This window comes from Hypomesus transpacificus, chromosome 10, assembly GCF_021917145.1.
Source record: "Hypomesus transpacificus isolate Combined female chromosome 10, fHypTra1, whole genome shotgun sequence".
In the NCBI taxonomy this organism is placed as follows: Eukaryota; Metazoa; Chordata; class Actinopteri; order Osmeriformes; family Osmeridae; genus Hypomesus; species Hypomesus transpacificus.
This window is the reverse complement of record NC_061069.1, coordinates 13,625,281-13,645,121: the sequence shown is the minus strand read 5'-3', so window position 1 is coordinate 13,645,121 and position 19,841 is coordinate 13,625,281. Positions and strand designations below refer to the sequence as shown.

Genomic DNA, 19,841 nt, shown 5'->3' with positions numbered 1-19,841 from the left:
TTCATCGAGCTGACCACAAACGGTGCATGAGACCACAAACCCCGCCCAGGCGCCCCCGACGAATATAAAGGAAAATGCAGCGACATTCAGCGATTATGCCTCCCCAAAGCCTTTATCGAGGTTCTACTCCAGTTAGTGCCTGTCCTGTTCATCCACACGGCAAACAGGGTGAAATGACACAGGTAAGGTAAATTAAATAACACGAGGTCACCGCGGGGAGAGGCGAACTGGGTGAATTGTGACAAATATCTTAATGGTGATTAAATTATTACTTTTAATATTCAAACCGTACCAGATCCTCTCACTTTGGAGGTGGCATTTGTTGATAAAATGAGTTGATAGAGTTCTGTTGATGATAGAGAACACGCTAGGCTATTGAAATCGTTATCTCTGGTTGTTTTGATTAGCGGTGTCGACTAGAAGAAAATATCATTGGAAAACCTTGCCCCTTACTTGGAACGTTTCTGTCGGCTCGTGGGAGCGACTCTGCCGACATCTACTGGAGAAATCGGTGAACAAGCCAGGATTGTCGCCAAATTAACCGTCAAATTAGTCTGTCCTCGTGCCCTATATTATTTACTGCCATGTACAAATGAGTTGGCTGGATTCAAACACTGGGCTAAAACAGCCAGAATAGGGTTAGAATACCACAAAACAACAACACTCATGTTAGGTGTTAAAAGTTTTATTGACTTTTGTACAAAATACAAAGAATGACAGAAAAAATATCGCTCCAAATAAACACGCCTAATTTGTAGGCCGATGTCTTACATCAAGGTTTATTTTAAAGGCTCATGTGTTCCTCCAAATCACGGAATTAATTGTGTCTATTGTTCCAGTTGTAGCCTACAATTGTAGGCCTTTAACATTTTAAAACCCCAAATGCAACTAATTAGACTACATCAGTGTTCATCAGTTGTCCAGGATCTGTAAACATTCCGTTTTTGGCAGTGTGGATTTTCTCCCAGTCCAGATTCCAGCGAACTACAAAGTGGGGTCGATATAGCCTACATGTTAAACATGATACCGGCTTCCGAGTCTTTTCTAATCCAAACAGTTTTGAATTCCAGAACGATCGGAGATCGTTTACGGTATACTGGACAGGAAATGTTAACCGCTGCCGTTTCAGGTTTCCAGCCTGTGAGGTGAGCCAGCAACCTGAAACGGCCAAGTTAGGCCTGGGCTGTTGGATATGAACATCGGCTGCGGCCGGGAACGGAGCTATACTTCTCAACTCCCAGTCCCAGCTCTTTGTGGCGTGTTGACAAAATTGTAGCTTTCTGTCGCTACGGCAAGCTAGCTAACAACAGTACAGCTAGCTAGAGCACATGTTACCAGCTAACCACAGCAGAGCTAGCCGTAGCCTAAATGTAGCTAGCCGTTTATGTTCATTATGGGGCGTCCAATTTCACAAGGCTGTGGATTAACTAGCGTTAGCCAGCAGGTCCCGCGGTTTACGTGTTGATGGACCGGTTCAGAGCGACTAAAGGCCTTGGATTCCGCTCACTTAGAACATAGCCCAGAGTTGGCGTTATGTCTTTGTCCAACCTGTCAGATTTCCCACCATAGCCCCAAAACCAACACTGATGTCAAATGAAAAAGAAAATCTAAAACATAACATCACACACAATACACCCCGGTGAAACAGTTTCAAAATATTCAACTGAAACCGTCATACAAATATTGTAGTAATACATTATAATATAATATAATACAGTATGATACATATCCTAAAGTTTACACATTCAATATGAAATTAAACTTATATACACAAGTTTTATACACACATTTTATACACAACTGGATTTCTTAAACACAATTAGAACTCTTTAAACTGTACAATATCTGCATTTGAGCAAAATATCGTTTTGCATTTACAGTAATACTCGTTAATATCATACAAGAATAAAAATGTCCACAGAAGAATATATATATGTTAAGCACAAGCCCAAGACAGGCACACCAGAAGTCCCTGGGGACAGGAGGACGTGAAAGAATCTCTAATGGGTTAGTGGTTAGAGGAACACTGTGGAGCACTCACACACGCACGCGCACACACACACTGTGGAGACAGGCTCCGAGGCTTCAACAGGTCACCTTCAGGTAGTTGTAGTGTTGGTTTCACAACGAGCAACGGTTGCCAAAAAAACCACAGTCACCATGCAGTACTCCCCCCTCACCACCAGATGTCAGACAACACAAACCAGAACTTTCCAAAAACACTGAAATGAAAGACAGGCAGACAGACAGAGAGACTGTCTGTCTCCATAACAACCGTCATCATCTAATACGTCCTTCTCCCATCGTCCTAAATGAGGCTGCAGTAGCCATGCCTGATATGATGTTGCCCCCTAGTGGAGGGGAGGCACACTGCTCTCTGTGTCTCACTGTCTCCCATCCATCTCGGAGAGATGGAGAGAGAAAAAAACCCTCCATATCTCTTCCTCTCTCCATCTCTCCCCCCCAGACAGAGAGGAACCAACAAGTCATTTAAGGCCACTGCTGTTTTCTGTTCCAGTTGGATGGTTCTTTAGAAGACTGACCCTCCCTCCCTCCTTCTCATCCTCCTCTCCAGACTGTAGCCTCCAGTAAGGGTCCTTAGCAGGGGGGGGGGGGGGGGGGTAGGAGGTATGTCTGGGTTACTCCTAATCATGGTCCTCTACACTTTCCTTTGGTCTCCATCTTGGATGTCCCCCTGCTCGGGAAGTAATATAGCCACTTCCTGCTTCCTCTCCAGACAGGAAGGGAGTACTTCCTGCTTCCTCCCCAGACAGGAAGTGTGTGTCTACTGGTGGAGTAGGTAGACGACCAGTTCGTAGGTGGCCATCATGATGGCGGTGTTGGGGATCTGGCGGACCAGGTGTGTGGTGAGGCCCCGGTACAGGGCTCGGTAGCCCTCCTCTCTGGGCACAGCCAGCAGCGTCTGGAAGAAAGAGCGGTACCGGCTTCCTTCCTCACGCAGACGGGTCCGGATCACCTCTGTAACAGCACCGGGTAGAACTGGTCAGAACCAGAAGTGTGTATGCCTGTGTGTGTGTCTGTCTGAGTGTGTGTGCATGTAGACACCAGTGTGTAAGCCTGTGTGTGTGTCTGTCTGAGAGAGTGTATGTGTGTATTTGAGAGTGTGTAGACACCAGTGTGTGTGTATTGTGTGTGTGCGTACCGTGGGGGTAGGCAATGGATGTGGCGCAAGTCTTGGACGTGGCAGCGGCCAGCATCATCCCCAGGAAGTCAGAGGCGTCCTTCACCGCCTCATCCTCGTCGCCCAGCGCCCCGCCCTTAGCCCGGCGCTCCTGCAGGTGCCGCTTGATCCCCTCGTAGATCACAAAGTGCACCACCGTCTCCGAGATGCCGGCGTATGACGCAGACATGCCGCGGTAGAACCCCCGCACACCGTCAGAGCGGTACACACGCCGCACGCAGTCCAGAGCGTTCAGGCGCCGCTCGTCCCTGTGCCTGGGACGGAGGTGAGGTCAGAACCCGACAAGAGAAGTGAAAGAGGAGAGGAGGAGAGAAGAGGGGAGGGGAGGAGGAGAGGAGAGGAGGAGAGAAGAGAAGAGGGGAGGAGGAGAGGAGAGGAGGAGAGAAGAGAAGAGGGGAGGAGGAGAAAAGAGAAGAGGAGGAGAGAAGAGGAGGAGAGAAGAGGGGAGGAGGAGAGAAGAGGACCGAGAGAGGGGGTCTTACCTGGCATCCAGCTGTAGGCGGGTCTTGATAAGCCAGATGGGATTGGTGGCCGTTATCGCTGTGAACCCTGGGAAATGGACTTGACAGGGTCAGACAGGAAGCAAAAGTGACATGCCATGAAGCTGGATGTCCAGGCTGGACTGAGAGCAAACTGCTAACTGCCATCCAGAACCTTTGGGAACAACTGAAGAACCTATATTTCTATATAACCTTTAAACAGCTCAGGGAAAGAGCATTTGGATCAATAAGTCGCAGGTTCAAATACACCCCCTGTATTCCTCATTATTTCAGGTTAGGTTTTTTCAAAAGAAAACTTTAAAGAGGACTCTTTCTGGACCTAAAGGTTCAAAGTCAAAGCTTTCATTAGCGTTCCTCCTCTGGGTTCTCCTGGTTCTCTCCAGCACCATGTTAGTAGAACCTTAAAACACTCACCATCACCAGTACACCACATCCACTCTACACACGGTTTCTACACACACTCCCTACACACACTGTACATATACTGCTAGATGGACAGCTAGACAGGTAGATGGCTAGGCATGTAGACCAGTAGACGGCCTAAATGCTAGACAGGCAGGCAGCTAAACAGTTGGACGGGTAGATTCACTCTGATCCTATTTACAGAACTACGGCAGTACATCAGGTAGATCCAAACATAGTTGATCTATTTATGAGGATAGTTAAATAAGAAGCATTGAGAGGGTGTATGTGTGTAGGGAGGGTATTTCTACATATAGGTCAGGGTATTAGGACCATAGTGAGACATAGAGCATGTAGCCTATAGGGCGTGTGTGTGTGGGGGGGATATCTCCATGTCCATGGGTGAGAAGCTGATTGTGGGACGGAGGGAAGGAGGGGGGAGATCTGGGTCAGTGGGTTATATAGAGACTGGGACCTAGACCAGAAGCTGGGTGATGTGCAGTATAGAAACTGGGTGATGTGCAGTATAGAAGCTGGGTGATGTGCAGTAAAGAAAGAGCGCATGTGTAAATGTGCTGTAGGTCTGTGTGTGTGAGAGACTACTACCGTAAGTGTGTGTGTGTTGGAGACAGAGAGACAGACTACTACCGTAAGTGTGTGTGTGTTGGAGACAGAGAGACAGACTACTACCGTAAGTGTGTGTGTGTGGGAGACAGAGAGACAGACTACTACCGTAAGTGTGTGTGCGAGAGAGAGACAGGTGGGCATTCTAAGACAGCTGCTCAACACCACTAACAGCTGTGAGCTACATCAAAGTCATAATCAGAACATATCAAATACATCTACCATACAGTCTGTATATATATCATCATCATCATCCCACCAGACGGGAGGTGGGAGGGGCTACCTGAGGTCTCCGCCCACCCACCAGGGTCACCCAATTGGCTGGCCAGAAAGCTAGGGCTCCTCCCCCCTTATGTTAGACACCCTGGGGCTGTCCACCACACACACACACACACACACACACACACACTGTAGTCAGTGGTCATTCAGACATACAGGTAGACAGACAAACAAGTGAGGGAAGGCGTTACCTGCCAGGCCAGCAGACAGCATGTGCACCTGGGTGGAGTCTGGTTCTAGCAGAGTGTTCAGCTGCTCCTTGGTGGAGGAGTAGGCAGCAAAGTAGATGGCTCTGAGGGCAAACACACACAGTGTTTGAGGGCAAACACACACAGTGTTTGAGTGCATTTGACTGTGTGTGTGTGTGCGAGTATGCTTCGTAGTGTATCCTTTAAGACTAGGATCACGGGATTGATTCAGTGAACATTTCCGTTAAAGGGCTTAAACCCAACAAACCCACAGACCCCCCCCCCCCCCCCCCCCCCCCCCCCCTCTTGGGTGATTACCCTGTGTGTACAAGTATGCATGCATTCATCAGATTGTGTGCGTGTAGTTGAGAGATGATTTATTTCCTAATGTTTCATTATGTAATGGCTGAATCTCTGTTCTGATGATGTAAGTGTGTGTGTGTGTGTGTGTGTGTGAGCAGACAGAAGCACCCAGACAGAGAGTGAGGGAGAGAGAGGGGACGGGGTGAGAGAGAGGGGGGGGAGAGAGAGAGAGAGATGGAGGGAACAGAGAAGAGAAAAAGAAAGATGACTCAGACAAGAGATTTGACCGCAACAACCCCAGGCAAGCTGCTTACGACTCACACACACACAACCAAAACAACAGAAGGGCCAATGGCGTGACTGCAACAGTCACATGATGCTGTTCCAAAGAGACACACAAGCACGGCAGCATTGAGTGTGGAGGGATCCACACAGGAAGTGATGTCATACCTGGATGGTGCCACACCCACCAGATTGGGTCCTAGTCCTCTGAAGAGTGAGCGAGGCCCCTCTCTCTCCAAGATCAACCTGGGGGGAAGGGGGGTTACATATGAAAGAGGAAGGAGGGCTACATATGGAAGGCTGAATTGCTCCAGTAGTTTACATGAAATATGTGTGCAGAGTACAGTATGTGTGCATGGTACAGTATGTGTGCATGGTACAGTATGTGTGCAGAGTACAGTATGTGTGCATGGTACAGTATGTGTGCATGGTACAGTATGTGTGCAGAGTACAGTATGTGTGCATGGTACAGTATGTGTGCAGAGTACAGTATGTGTGCAGAGTACAGTATGTGTGCAGAGTACAGTATGTGTGCATGGTACAGTATGTGTGCAGAGTACAGTATGTGTGCAGAGTACAGTATGTGTGCATGGTACAGTATGTGTGCAGATAGGGTCCTGGGGTGTGTGTGTGTGTACCTGAGGCAGTGCAGCGGTCCAGGCGGGGCCACGCGGGCCAGGCTGGCCCCGTTAACGGAGCTGAGGGTCACCTGGGAGACGTAGAAGGTGACGGAGGAGGACTGCAGCCGCGTCTTCACCACCTCCAGAGGACACGTCAGGATGGCCCCTACCGTGCCCCCACACCTAGGGTCAGAGGTCAGGGGTCAGGGGCACTGTACACTGCTTTCATAACTGGTTTACTTTTATTTGACATGCTGCTGCCTTAAGGAAGGGTGTGCAGAGGGGGTTCAGAGGTCAGCATGTGTTCAAGTTTGAGTTTCCAGTTCCCTCGAGATAGTTCAGGGGGTGGGTGGCAGGGGTGGGGTGAGGGTGTAGCTTGGACGGGACGGTTGATGGATTGAGTGAGTGTGTGTGAGTAAGTGTGTCTGCGTGTGTGTGTGTGTTAGCGACTAGCTGAAGCATGATGCCACATTCCTCCAGCTCTCCCTCTCCTAGGCTGACTCTATATATATGCTGCCTCTCCCTGACCCACATACACATGACCTTTCGCACACTTTCTGCTGCTGCTGACTGTTCGCTCTATATGTTCAAGGTGTGTGTGTTTAAGGTTTGTGTGCGCGTGTTTGGTTCAAGGTATTAAGTGTCTTTAACAGTTTTTTGCCTCAACCTGTTGATTAAAAAGAACACAAAGTTTCCCCCCTCTAGGTCAACTGTTTAGAGAAGATCTGGATGAGAGACAGAAGATTATGGAGGAATCCTATAGTGTTTAGTTAAAAAGACTCTTGCCCACAAACAGGGAACAGACAGATTCAAACAGCTGGGTCTAGAATCATCTGAAACTAGAATAGAACACAGTGTAACACTGTAACGATGTTGCGGAGGAACCCACGTGTGTGTGGTTGCAACACAACAACTCCACTTACTAGACACAGCTGGCTGACTTGAAAGTTAAAATATATTGTGAGATATTGCGAGTTTTTATTGCGCTTCTGTACTGTTCAGTTAAACATGTAATGCTTGACCTTGGTGGTTGAGTATTGGTAGGGCTTCATGTCTTGCTAGCCTGCTGATGTTTAGCCCTCAATAACCCGGGCGGTGTTGTGGATGAGCTGACGACACACTGTATCTTGTTATAAATCATATTTAAAGTGAGTGGACAGCTCGCGACAGGCAACGTTCCTCTGTCCAGCTCGTGGTCACACGGCAGCTCGAGGACAACACCGACTCGTGCGTCATTCCGTCAGGGTCAGTTTGTTTCATTCATAAACTCCTCACATATGTGACAGTAATCATGTGGCGCGATACGAATGTTAACATGACTAATCTAAATGGCTTCGTCTTTCGGATTTCTGTATTCCACGGGTTGTAACCGAATGCGTCGAGTAGCCTAGGCTCGTCCGGTTCAACCATTCTCAAGTCCTCTCTTTCGACACTGCATAGACTACTACATGTTTGATGTCAGCACCAGCAAGTATGACACACTCACCCTCCTGCAAATAAATGAACCAATGTATCCTTTTGGCTCATCTTCTCGCATTCTCCGCACCACCTCTTCCCTGTGGGGTACGGGTGGCGGGGTACGGGTGTCGGGTGAGAAGGAGGAAGGAGCAGCGGTCACCCTTGAAGACGCAACCGGCAAACGTCGATGGTTCTTGTTCTCGGTCAGCTGCTGATGCGGGTTGTGATGCGGTGCGGTACCGTTCAGTCCAACCACTAAGGCTCACCCAGTCCCTCTCTCCCTCCAGCGACCTCCCAGCGGGAAAGAGTTTGGCCCAAAAACTGATATTTAGTCTTGAATAAGAGAACGCCGTAAACTAAAGTTGATGTCTCAAATCCCGGTGCTAATCAAACGTTATTTATCCCTGGTCGTGCTCTGCTTTCCGATTATTCTCGTGCGTTCACCGCTACTGAGTCGGACACAAGGGGGAACGGCCGTAGTATTTACCCTACAATATACGTCTGAACAACACGGACCACGATTGGCCAGTTTGCTGGACACGTCACTTGGGCCCGCCCCATCACGCACATCTCTCATGTTCGGTCTCTGACCAAATCTGAACAAGACACATATAGATAAAGCTAACCTAACCCAGCCCGGTAGCGTTTGGCGGTGACGTCTACGTAATGTAGAGGATATAACGTCCAATATGAAATGAGCCGTGGAGCGCACGTGGAGGAAGGAGGCTCGGTAATTTGGCAATATGCCCTTGACCTCATTCCTGATCTAGACAGAAGCGCTTTGCGCTGGGTGGTAATGTCATGCATGGACATTAGATGGATGGCGATCTTAGTTGCATACATTCACGCACATAAAGTTAATTGTGCGGAACAACTGTTTAAAAAACAATGTGTTAGTAACTGGGTCTTGTAGTTTGTATGTTTGTGTGTGTGTCTGCTAGTGTGTGCGTGTGTCTAGGGGGAGGGGGGCAGAGTCATGCCCTTACTTTTTCAACTAAAACCTGAGTCGTTGTGGAACCTGTGCAGAACCTCAGTTATAGTGGAACCTATGCAGAACAAGCGTGTTGTCTGAGCAGACTGGCAGACATGTGAGACATGACACAGCACTCTCCAGCACAAGGGATTACTGATAAGTAGTCAGAAGATTTGTCTTAATTTGTCTTAATTAATTCTGTATAGTATGTGCTTGCGTGTGTTAGTCTGCACGTGTGTGTGTTTGTGTGTGTGTTAGTCTGCATGTGTGTGTGTTTGTGTGTGTGTTAGTCTGCATGTGTGTGTGTCAAAGTCCACCAACACATATCTGATGCTAACCTGCGCCGTGCCGGTTCACCCTGCTAGCTGATGCTAACCTGCGCCGTGCCGGTTCACCCTGCTAGCTGATGCTAACCTGCGCCGTGCCGGTTCACCCTGCTAGCTGATGCTAACCTGCGCCGTGCCGGTTCACCCTGCTAGCTGATGCTAACCTGCGCCGTGCCAGTTCACCCTGCTAGCTGATGCTAACCTGCGCCGTGCCGGTTCACCCTGCTAGCTGATGCTAACCTGCGCCGTGCCAGTTCACCCTGCTAGCTGATGCTAACCTGCGCCGTGCCAGTTCACCCTGCTAGCTCCTCATCACCTGGACTTTGATCATCTCAACACGTTCTTCAGTGTTCCTTGTTTGGGCGTTCCGAGTACGTTCTAGGTTCCATCTTCACTTTCTATATTCATGCTCTACTGTGTTACATGTTGACTTATGGACTGACTGCTAGTCTTCTGATTAGAATACACTACATTTGTGGTTCACAGGGAAAACTTCAGGAGTGACGACATAAACAAAAAGCATAATTCACATAATTATAAATGAAGTGACATATCCAGAATGTCCAGTTGTTATATGTGGCCACCAGGGTGCAGGAGAGGATGACCTGTGTTACTGCTGTTGTCGGCAGAGGAGCAGCCAAAATATATATTTTTATTTCAGCTTGGCACAGCTTATTGGTCTAACTCTCTCTCTCTCCTAGTGCTGGGTTGAGGAGGTCAAACTCTCTCTCTCTCTCAGAGCTGTTGGCCCAGCTGATGTCCACGTGAACCTGGTCAATATTTGTGACCAAAGGTTGAGAATATGGAGATAATAATAGCATACATTATTATAGAATATGGAGATAATAATAATCAATAGTAGTGTATAATAATAGAGGTAAGGCCTTGGGGAGGGTGTTTGATTTGTGGATTGAATAATATGATTGTAATAATTGCTAATAAGAGCTGTCTCCTCTTACTTTCTTTACCAACATACACACCATACAGACACACACACCATACACACACACAATTTACAAAAATGTTAATTCTGCATGTATGAGAGTGTGCCAGGCGTCGCTGTACAATGTCCAACTGTACAATGTCCAACTGTCGGTTGTTGAATTTGTGCGCAAGTACTTGTGTGAGTGAAAAGTTAATATCTGCGCGTGTGAAATAAGTCACGCGATCGTGACTTTTCACATAAATCTGACGCCATAGAGAGAGAGATAGAGACAGATAGATGGAGACACAGAGAGAGAGAGAGGGAGCGATAGAGACACACAGAGAGAGAGAGAGAGAGAGAGAGAGCGATAGAGACAGAGAGAGTGAGAAAGAGGGGGGGCGCGTAGATGGGTGAGAACAAGTATTCTTGCCACCAGCTAGTTCGCTACTTTCGATAGCAAGACTAATTTTCAAATAAGAAATCCTGGAAATATACAGATTATTTCGAATAAAAAGTACAATTAACTCAACGAATACAACGTACTAACGAGCACCACTCACGACCCGAGATAACAGTCCAAGGATGAAAACATCTGTCCCACTGCACGAGCTGATGTGACCTTAGTTACTTAACTTTCTATTGGAAAGTAGCAGTAGACCAATCACAGTTACTGTTAATGACGTCATTTGATAAGCTGCCTGTTCTAGTTAAAAATACATTCGTAAGCATTGCTTTCACATTGATTCATTTGAATGCATTTCGTCATTGTCTGCAAATGCTATTGGACACTTAAAATATTTAAGCTAGCTCAAACAATCATCCCAAGTTCCCCATGGCAGCCAAGAGCACAATTGATTTTGGAACTTATATAACAAGCCAAGGAATAAACAGCCAAAGGTAGCCTATTGTTTATTCAGTGTGTGACCATATATGTCCATTCAGAAACATACAAGAGTCTCTCATTCTGGTTCCTCTGACGCAGAGACAAGCTACAGTTACACCTGAACACCTGAACACAAGTAGAGAGAAGCTACAGTTACACCTGAACACCAGCAGAGAGAAGCTACAGTTACACCTGAACACCAGCAGAGAAAAGCTACAGTTACACCTGAACACCAGCAGAGAGAAGCTACAGTTACACCTGAACACCAGCAGAGAGAAGCTACAGTTACACCTGAACACCAGCAGAGAGAAGCTACAGTTACACCTGAACACCAGCAACAAAGTTGGGTCTGAACAAACACTATACATCATCATCATCATCATCGCTAAACTGTCCAGAAGAGCAGGAAGTGACATCACAGTGTTCTTGTTCCAGCTGGCAAAGAAAGTTATGTCATCAGGTCTAAACTCTACTGTCACAGGATAAATAATACATAATCTTCTTTGTTGTCACAACTGAACATTGGTGGTTCAGGGGACAGCTTCCACACCAGTACAACAGACTTGCCCCAATCTCAACATGTTTGTCATTTTTTTCCACATTATTTTATTTATTTCAATAATACTGATATTATTTGTTTTGCCAATAATTAAACTACAGTGTTTTAATAATTTATGGTGGCATTGTGTTGCCACCCTACAACTACCTCTGGCCACCCCTTTGCCACCCCTCCTCTACCTACCCCTCTATCTTGTCTTGCGCATCGTGCAGGCAGCGGATGCCCTGTGATTGGCTATGTTGTTTAGGACGCAGCTATTGGTCAGCTGGGCTAGTTTAGAGTTCAGGGCTCCAGTCCTTCTGTCCCAGCGGCCCTCCTCATCTTCATCCCTGTTGTCGTCTCTCTCCTCCTCACTTTCCTCGTCACTGCGTTCGTCCTTGTCCAGCTGGAGACATGGGGTAGGGGGGGAGGAGGAGGGGAGGGTTGAACTCTAACCTACAGAAGCATTTGAGCCTAGCAACCCCCACCATCTTAACCCCCTACCCAGGTTCCCACTCCCCCACCCCCCTACCCTCCCAGCCCCCCTACCCCCCTGCCCTCCCTGCCCCCTCACCTCTCCCTGCAGCAGGAGCCGGTGGGCCATGCGCAGGATGAGTGCGGCCCAGAACATGTTCAGCCCCAGCAGCACTAGAAGCAGGGCGTTGAAGAAGTAGTACCCAGCGAAGGGCTGGAACTGCTGCATGGACACCACCAGGGTGGTGTGGATGATCCTGGGACAGACACGCACACACCACACACCACACACATACCACCGTACATGCTACCGGTTCAGTGCTTTAGGTTCAATAATGAGACACTGGAGATATGTGTTTTCTGCAGTGTGCTGTGTTGCTGAGGTCAGACTGTGTGTGTGTATGCATGGTGTGTGTGTGATGTGTATGCATTGTGTGTGTGTGTGTGTTACCAGAGGGGAAAGACAAGCAGGCGTGTGAGGATGAAGGTGACGGCGAAGATGATGAAGAGGCCATCACACACCCTCCTCCAGCCCGTCCCATAGTGCAGCATCTTAGCAAACTGAGCCCGGACACACACACGTACCCCACACACCCCACACACACCCACACCACAAACACACACACCACACACATATACACACACACCACACACATACCACTAGTGAGTGAATGTGTTTCACCTCCAGGACTGTTCTGTGATATAGTGAGTGAATGTGTTTCACCTCCAGTACTGTTCTGTGATATAGTGAGTGAATGTGTTTCACCTCCAGGACTGTTCTGTGATATAGTGAGTGAATGTGTTTCACCTCCAGGACTGTTCTGTGATATAGTGAGTGAATGTGTTTCACCTCCAGGACTGTTCTGTGATATAGTGAGTGAATGTGTTTCACCTCCAGGACTGTTCTGTGATATAGTGAGTGAATGTGTTTCACCTCCAGGACTGTTCTGTGATATAGTGAGTGAATGTGTTTCACCTCCAGGACTGTTCTGTGATATAGTGAGTGAATGTGTTTCACCTCCAGGACTGTTCTGTGATATAGTGAGTGAATGTGTTTCACCTCCAGGACTGTTCTGTGATATAGTGAGTGAATGTGTTTCACCTCCAGTACGACGTCGGAGGCGTCGTGCAGCAGCAGCACCAGGGTTCCCACCCGGATGTAGTTGGAGACGTAGGAGAAGCCCAGCAGGAAGCTGGTGGCCAGGTGGTGCAGCACCTGCTCCTTGAAGTCCTGCAGCACAACACCATCACACAATCACACCATCGCACCATCACACCATCACACCACAACACCATGCCACCACAACACCATCCCACCACAACACCATCACACCACAACACCATCACACCATCACACCATCACACCATCACACCACAACACCATCACACCACAACACCATCACACCACAACACCATCCCACCACAACACCATCACACCATCACACCACAACACCATCACACCACAACACCATCACACCACAACACCATCACACCACAACACCATCACACCATCACACCACAACACCATCACACCACAACACCATGCCAACACAACACCATCCCACCACAACACCATCTCACCACAACACCATCACACCACAACACCATCACACCATCCCACCACAACACCATCACACCATCCCACCACAACACCATCATCACACCACAACACCATCACAACACCATCACAACACCATCACACCACAATCACACCACAACACCATCACACCGCACCCAGCACACTCAGCAGGCCCCAAGCAACCGTCACTAAGTAACCAGACAACACAGAGACCAAGTCATCAAGCGACCAGGTGGAACAGTCACAAGTGTGTTGGTCAAGGTGATGAAGTCACATGGCCCAGCCTAGGGAGCAGACAGGAAGTGAGGCGCAGGAAGTGCATGTACCTTCCTCTTGACGTCCACAGACACACGGAGCAGCAGAGACAGGTAGAAGCCCAGCTCCAGCTGGTAGTACCAGTAGTGGGCTCTCTCTAGATGCTGAACACACACACACACATACATATTGTATACATACACTTACTGTACACAAAAACACATTTATATATTCAACGTAGTTGTAACATACAAGGGGGAGCAACATCAACCTGCTCACCTGTAGAGGATAACCCTTCCAGCACTCCCTCTGGTCCCAGAACCAGGGCCTCTGGGGTGGGGGGGGGGGTACAGTCATGGGCAGGGTTAACGGGGGAGTGACGGAAAAGTTTCCATGACATTCCATCCACAATCACCGCTCATTAGAACACAGCATCAGAACTGTTAAAGCTCTACTGACATGGAAAACATAACAGCCATACTATTGTTATCAGAAAGTATAATGTCGTAAATGTGTTCCCATGGTGGATGAAACATTAGAAACCAGCTAATCACTGGAAGATTCCATGATCACTGCAGGCATTCTAAACATTCCACAAGCATCTGGCTATTATGACATTACGATGCTGCCTACATCAGGAACCAACATCACAAAACCCACCTGCCCTGGAAAGTTGATCAAATCTGAAACATGATAAGCTATCAGCTGTCTTTTCAAAATAAAAACAATTTCCTCATAACTTGTCTCATTCCTACTTTATTCTCACATGAGTGACATCACATGAGTAATATCATGAGTGACATCACAAATGACATCACATGAGTGACATCGTGAGTGACATCACAAGTGACATCACATGAGTGACATCAGATTTTGACCGTTAAAGTTTATGTGACAATAATAATAGAGCTCAGAGGCTTGCTGCCAGTATCAATACAATACATGCGTGCCAAAACCCAGAACCCAGAACCCAGAACCCAGAACCCAGAACACTCACATCGATCAGAACAGCCAGTCCTGACAGGAACGCTGAGATGTAAAACAAAAACCTCCAACTGAAAAAAACCAGAAACATTTGAGAAATTAGATGCTGTGTGATGTTCCTGGAGAGAAAGAAGTCACTTCTGGAGGAGAAAAAGGTCACTTCCTGGAGAGAAAAAGTCACTTCCTGGAGAGAAAAAGTCACTTCCTGGAGGAAAAGGAGGAGGAACTTACGATGCCTCACCACACTTCCTGACGGGGCTGGGTCGGTCCTGGTTTCTACGGTGACGGAACCAGGTGTCCACCTGCCTTTGGGTCTTATCACATTGTGACATTAGAGTGATGATGTCACTCTGGGACAGGAAGTCAGGGAGAGAGAGACAGGAAATCAAATAGAGAACATGTTGAATTAGAGAGAGATATTCTAAATCCTAATTATCCTAAGAATAATAACAATATTATATGATATTGTACTTACACTAAAGATAAGTTGTGTGTGTTTGCAAGGCTGTGCTCGTGTGTGTGTGAGTGTCACCTGGGAGGGCTGACTACTGTGTTGAGTGTAGAAGATCTCCAGAGTGGGGGAGGGGGGAGGGGGGGGCCTGTTCCTCACCCCAAGGTACCTTGCCAGGGGCGGGGCCACAACCCTGGGGGGGTGGATATTAGACACCATTACCTGCTACAACACATGATACCAAGGAGCACATGTGACACACATGTGACACATTTATGCACACAAGGACACATGACCAGTGGTGAGTGTGTATGTGTGCGTGCGTAGGAGTGTGTGTGTGTATGTGTGTGTGCGTGTAGTGAGTGTGTGTCTGCGCAGTGAGTGTGTGTCCTCGTGCCTGAACATGCCCCATTAAACAAGCCCATTGTTAAGCAGTTAACAATGTCTTCTCTGGTTACTGTGGGAGACCGTTGCCATAGTAACAGACAAAGCCCTCCTTCCTTCCCTGTCTCTTACCCAGGCGCTAACACCTGCTGTCAGCATTCCCTATGGGACCGATGCTAACACCTGCTCAGCATATTCCCCATTGAGGTGTGCTAATGCTAACAAAGCACCTGCCAATGAGTCTGCAGGTGGAAAGACCAGGTCCATTAGCCTGACAGCCTCCACCAATGAGGACAGAGCTGTTCCCTAACCACTGCTGCTGGTTGTCGGATGAGCATTTGTGGATCAAGAGGTTGCAGGTTCAAATCCCCCAGTACATTGCTTTGGATAAAAGCATCTGCTAAATGAGCACATTATTGTTGCTACTAGAGAGGGGAATGGTCTGGACACCAGAACACCCTGACTGGGTAAACAGAAACTCATTCTGTCAGTCTTTCTGTCTCATACAATCTCTCTCTTGTTTGTCTGTTGGTTTTTCTCTCTCCTTTTTCCTCTTCCTCCCCTCACTCCCTCTTTCCATCTTCCTCCACCCCCTTCCTCCCCCTCTCCATCCCTCTACCCCCTCCCTCCCCCTCTCCATCCCTTCCCCCTCCCTCCCCCTCTCCATCCCTCCCCCCTACCTCTCGTAGGCACAGCGGAGGGTGATGAAGGCCAGGGCCAGGGGCAGGGCCAGCAGCAGGTCGCGGGGTCGAGGCTGGTCTGCCCCCAGCTGCTCCAGGTCCTCCCAGCTCACTCCTGGAGGAAGCCAGAACCACTGGGGCCACAGGTCCACCTCGGACATGCTGGGGGGAGGGATGTCAGAGCAACCATTTCTTTTACATCCAGAAAGCTACTGATGAATTGTATCATATCGTATTTCGATCTTATCAGGCATAACTAAGACGCCGTCAGGCTGAGAATGTGCATTATATTTTACTTTATCAGATCATAAAGTTCAAGTAGCTTTTATCATCATTTCAATCATATACAGCTAGTACAGTGCACAGTGAAATGAAACAATTTCCTCCAGGATCTCGGTGCTACATAAAACAACATACAACAACACATTATTTTAGTCTATTGCAGAAATGCTAAAGGTATTTCAGTATTACATTAATGTAATCTCTTTCCGACAACTTGACAGCCCAATAACCCTCCAGTCTATAACAACACCCGTACAAACTTGAGGAATAGTAAATGACATGCGCAAACAACGACTCACCCCATATCTGCTTCTTATGAACACAAGATGATTAAAAGTCGCGGTGAAACGCGGTGGCGTAAAACGGCCAGTCCGACTTGATTTACAACCTTGAGGTTGTAAACGCGGTGTGATGAAGAGAGAACTGTCTGCGGTAACCGACGCCGGTGAGGCGCTGAACCAGACTGCCCCTTTGATGCTGAAGCAGCTCGAGGTGAAAGGGGTGTGTCCGCTCGAGACGGAGTTCAGGAGTAGGCGAATTCACAACAACAGTTGAGTTCACAAATCGACTCTGAACAAGTTCGCACGTTTCCAGTTCATAAAAGTCTGTAGGCCTACTTAAGAGAGAAATAATATAATATATTTCCAAAACAGACCAATTGTCAAATCCCTCCGTTTCTCCCTCCGTTTCTCCCTCCGTTTCTCCCTCCGTTTCTCCCTCCGTTTCTCCCTCCGTTTCTCCCTCCGTTTCTCCCGCCCTCTGCACGACGCAGCAGTCACATCAGCGCTCCACATCGAGAATAATGTTTAATCAAACTGCGATCCATGGAAAGACTGCTTAGGGCCCCCGTGGCCACCACAGGGCCCCCAAGAGCACATTAAATTACAGGTTAATGTTTTTTTAAAATATATATATATATTAACAACGCCAAGGGGCACCCAAATCAATTCTGCTTAAGGCCCCGTAAAGGCTTGGGCCGGCCTGTGACATCTTATGCAGCAGATCAGGCTGATCTGTTTTTTTTCAAGAGAAACGAACGGACTTTTCGTTTATGAAGATGTAATTTGTCATAGAATAAACGAATTCCTTCGCACCGGACAGCAGGAGTGAATAATAAACCCATACCAGGCGTTGCCGTGGAGATGTACAGGGATTGTATATTGCAAGGACATGTTGGCTGTATTCTAATTACAGTTCAAGAAAGTTCAACTCCACAAACATGTCAGCCACACCCTGCCACAGTATGTGTGATTCTATCTGTTTTGCTGCATCTCTTGGCCTAGAAGATCTTCAGTCAGTCTCCAAATCGATATCACTGTTGTTTTCAAACCTTATTCAAATTTGTTGCATGTACATGGACAGAAAGACAGACAGACAGGCAGGCAGGCAGACTGGCAGACAGACAGGCTGGCAGGCAGACAGACCAGCAGACAGACAGACCAGCAGACAGACAGACAGACAGACAGACCAGCAGACAGACAGACCAGTAGACAGACAGACCAGCAGACAGACAGACCAGTAGACAGACCAACAGACAGACAGACAGACCAGTAGACAGACCAGCAGACAGACAGACCAGTAGACAGACCATCAGACAGACAGACCAGCAGACAGACAGACCAGCAGACAGACAGACATTCAGGGAATATATTTATATTTCAACAGGGCTGGGATGTGTTTCTTTGAGTCTGGTAAATAATCTGTCATCGCGTTTTAAATAATCTGTCATCGTGTCTGTACAAGGTTAGATCAGATTAGGCACATTGTTGGTTCAATCTGCCTTAAACCTCAAAGATCCTCATGTAGATATACAAACGGAAGAACCTGTTTCTGTTCAGGAGACAGGGCAAAGCTTTATTTGATTACTAAAGTACATCACAATTTACAGGATTTACAGGTTTAGAATAGGAAAACTATCAAAATATCTGGACCATCCACAGGTTCTATAGAACACATCTGGTCCACCGCATTAACTCTATCAGCATTAGGCTTATGAAACTCGATCAGGAGAATGTTTTTCTAAAGTTTTGTCAGTAAAACTAGAGCTGTAAGAACAGGAATTCTTCTGGAAGAAAAAGCATTAATTTACTATGCACACCTGCAGGAAGCAGCTATACTAGGAACACCCACACACCCTAAACCAGCCCAGGGTCCAGGCCCTGCCTCTCCACTGCCCCCCTGTGGCCGGACCAGGCCCCTGCGACCAGGCTCCTGTAGGGGTCCAGCAGCACGCGCACGCAGCGCCCCAGCAGGACCAGCAACAGGAGGAGGAGGAGCCCCAGGAAACAGAGCGTTGCACCCGGCTCCGTGTGACCCACTGTGACGGTGGGGGGTCTGGGGAGCCCCGCCCCTGAGCCTAGCCCCACCCCCGGACACAGCCACGCCCCCAGGCCCCGGGTGGACGGCTGGTGGTGCAGCCACCTCGGAGCATCTGTCATCCTGGACCGGGAGGGAGGCTCCTTGTTTTGTCTGTGAGTCCTCCAATCACTTGTTCTATCCTCCTGCAGTCTCTCTACCCAGAATGCCTCAGTACTGGTCTCTCTACCCAGAATGCCTCCGTACTGAGGAAGAAGGGTGTTGAGGGATGCAGGTCTGAGGAGGAGAGAGAAACACAGTTCCTTTAGTCTGACCACCAAAATACTGCTGTACTATGCACTTCTGATCCTTCCTATCCATCTTCTTTGGATAAAAGCATTTGCTAAATGAATACAATGTAACGTTCCAGCAAAGATCAGTGCAAACATAGATCCTACCTTAGTCTCCTGCCCCGGTCTTCTGGTTGTCCCTAGTTACAGCAGATTCCGTTAATGTGTTCTAGAAGCAGTTACAGTCCTTTTGAATAAGACTGTTCTAGAACCAGGTGGAGTCCTTCTGAATGAGACTGTTCTAGAACCAGGTAGAGTCCTTCTGAATGAGACTGTTCTAGAACCAGGTATAGTCCTTCTGAATGAGACTGTTCTGGTTGCAGTGCCCGTCCACTCCCCTGCCTCCCAACATCCATCAGCCTCTGTCTATTCACTGTCCCCACCACCCTCCTCCTTACCAACCCCTCTCTCGCTGTCACACACACACACATTCACATAAACAGACATAATCACACATATGCACGATGACTTTCACACACACAGCCTCACACATGCATACACACACACTCACACACACACACACACACACACACACACACACTCACACACACACTTAAAGGCTGTGAATGTAAGGATGATAAATGACAGAATCTCCTATGGGTGT

The 19,841-nt window shown here is 47.9% G+C and overlaps 2 protein-coding genes across 4 annotated transcripts; both read right to left on the bottom strand.

Moving 5' to 3' along the window:
* Positions 1–712: 712 nt before the first annotated feature.
* On the bottom strand, positions 713–8,369 carry slc25a36a (solute carrier family 25 member 36a). Of its 2 annotated transcripts, none has more exons than XM_047028483.1 (7): positions 7,887–8,369; positions 6,419–6,583; positions 5,949–6,026; positions 5,199–5,299; positions 3,685–3,763; positions 3,164–3,456; positions 713–2,979 (listed from the first exon to the last, which is right to left on the bottom strand). In XM_047028483.1, exons 1-7 carry the CDS (start codon positions 7,925–7,927, stop codon positions 2,786–2,788), a joined length of 951 nt encoding a protein of 316 aa, XP_046884439.1. In that variant the 5' UTR covers positions 7,928–8,369; the 3' UTR covers positions 713–2,785. The 2 variants fall into 2 exon arrangements, with proteins under 2 accessions (XP_046884439.1, XP_046884440.1); XM_047028484.1 differs by having other exon boundaries at positions 715–2,979; positions 3,685–3,751.
* A 2,607-nt stretch (positions 8,370–10,976) lies between these two features.
* cers4b (ceramide synthase 4b) lies at positions 10,977–17,297 on the bottom strand. Of its 2 annotated transcripts, XR_006956695.1 has the most exons (12): positions 16,892–17,297; positions 16,311–16,472; positions 15,328–15,439; positions 15,027–15,145; positions 14,809–14,866; positions 14,091–14,141; positions 13,883–13,975; positions 13,080–13,208; positions 12,429–12,538; positions 12,078–12,234; positions 11,290–11,909; positions 10,977–11,256 (listed from the first exon to the last, which is right to left on the bottom strand). XR_006956695.1 is itself a non-coding variant. In XM_047028481.1 (11 exons), exons 1-11 carry the CDS (start codon positions 16,894–16,896, stop codon positions 11,712–11,714), a joined length of 1,194 nt encoding a protein of 397 aa, XP_046884437.1. In that variant the 5' UTR covers positions 16,897–17,297; the 3' UTR covers positions 10,977–11,711. The 2 variants fall into 2 exon arrangements, 1 of the variants encoding a protein (XP_046884437.1); XM_047028481.1 differs by having other exon boundaries at positions 10,977–11,909.
* Between the last annotated feature and the right edge of the window lie 2,544 nt (positions 17,298–19,841).

What these genes read in the sequence shown, in the direction of transcription:
- cers4b (XM_047028481.1), bottom strand. An exon ending in CTGCTTGTCTTTCCCCTCTG is followed by an intron (nt 12,235 to 12,428) that starts GTAACACACACA and finishes TGTCTGTCCCAG; the next exon opens with GATCATCCACACCACCCTGG. An exon ending in GGCTCCTGCTGCAGGGAGAG is followed by an intron (nt 11,910 to 12,077) that starts GTGAGGGGGCAG and finishes CCATGTCTCCAG; the next exon opens with CTGGACAAGGACGAACGCAG.
- slc25a36a (XM_047028483.1), bottom strand. Translation starts at nt 7,927, where the DNA reads ATGAGCCAAAAGGATACATTGGTTCATTTATTTGCAGGAGG. An exon ending in GTGGGTGTGGCACCATCCAG is followed by an intron (nt 5,300 to 5,948) that starts GTATGACATCAC and finishes GTTTGCCCTCAG; the next exon opens with AGCCATCTACTTTGCTGCCT. An exon ending in CGCCTACAGCTGGATGCCAG is followed by an intron (nt 3,457 to 3,684) that starts GTAAGACCCCCT and finishes CCTCCGTCCCAG; the next exon opens with GCACAGGGACGAGCGGCGCC.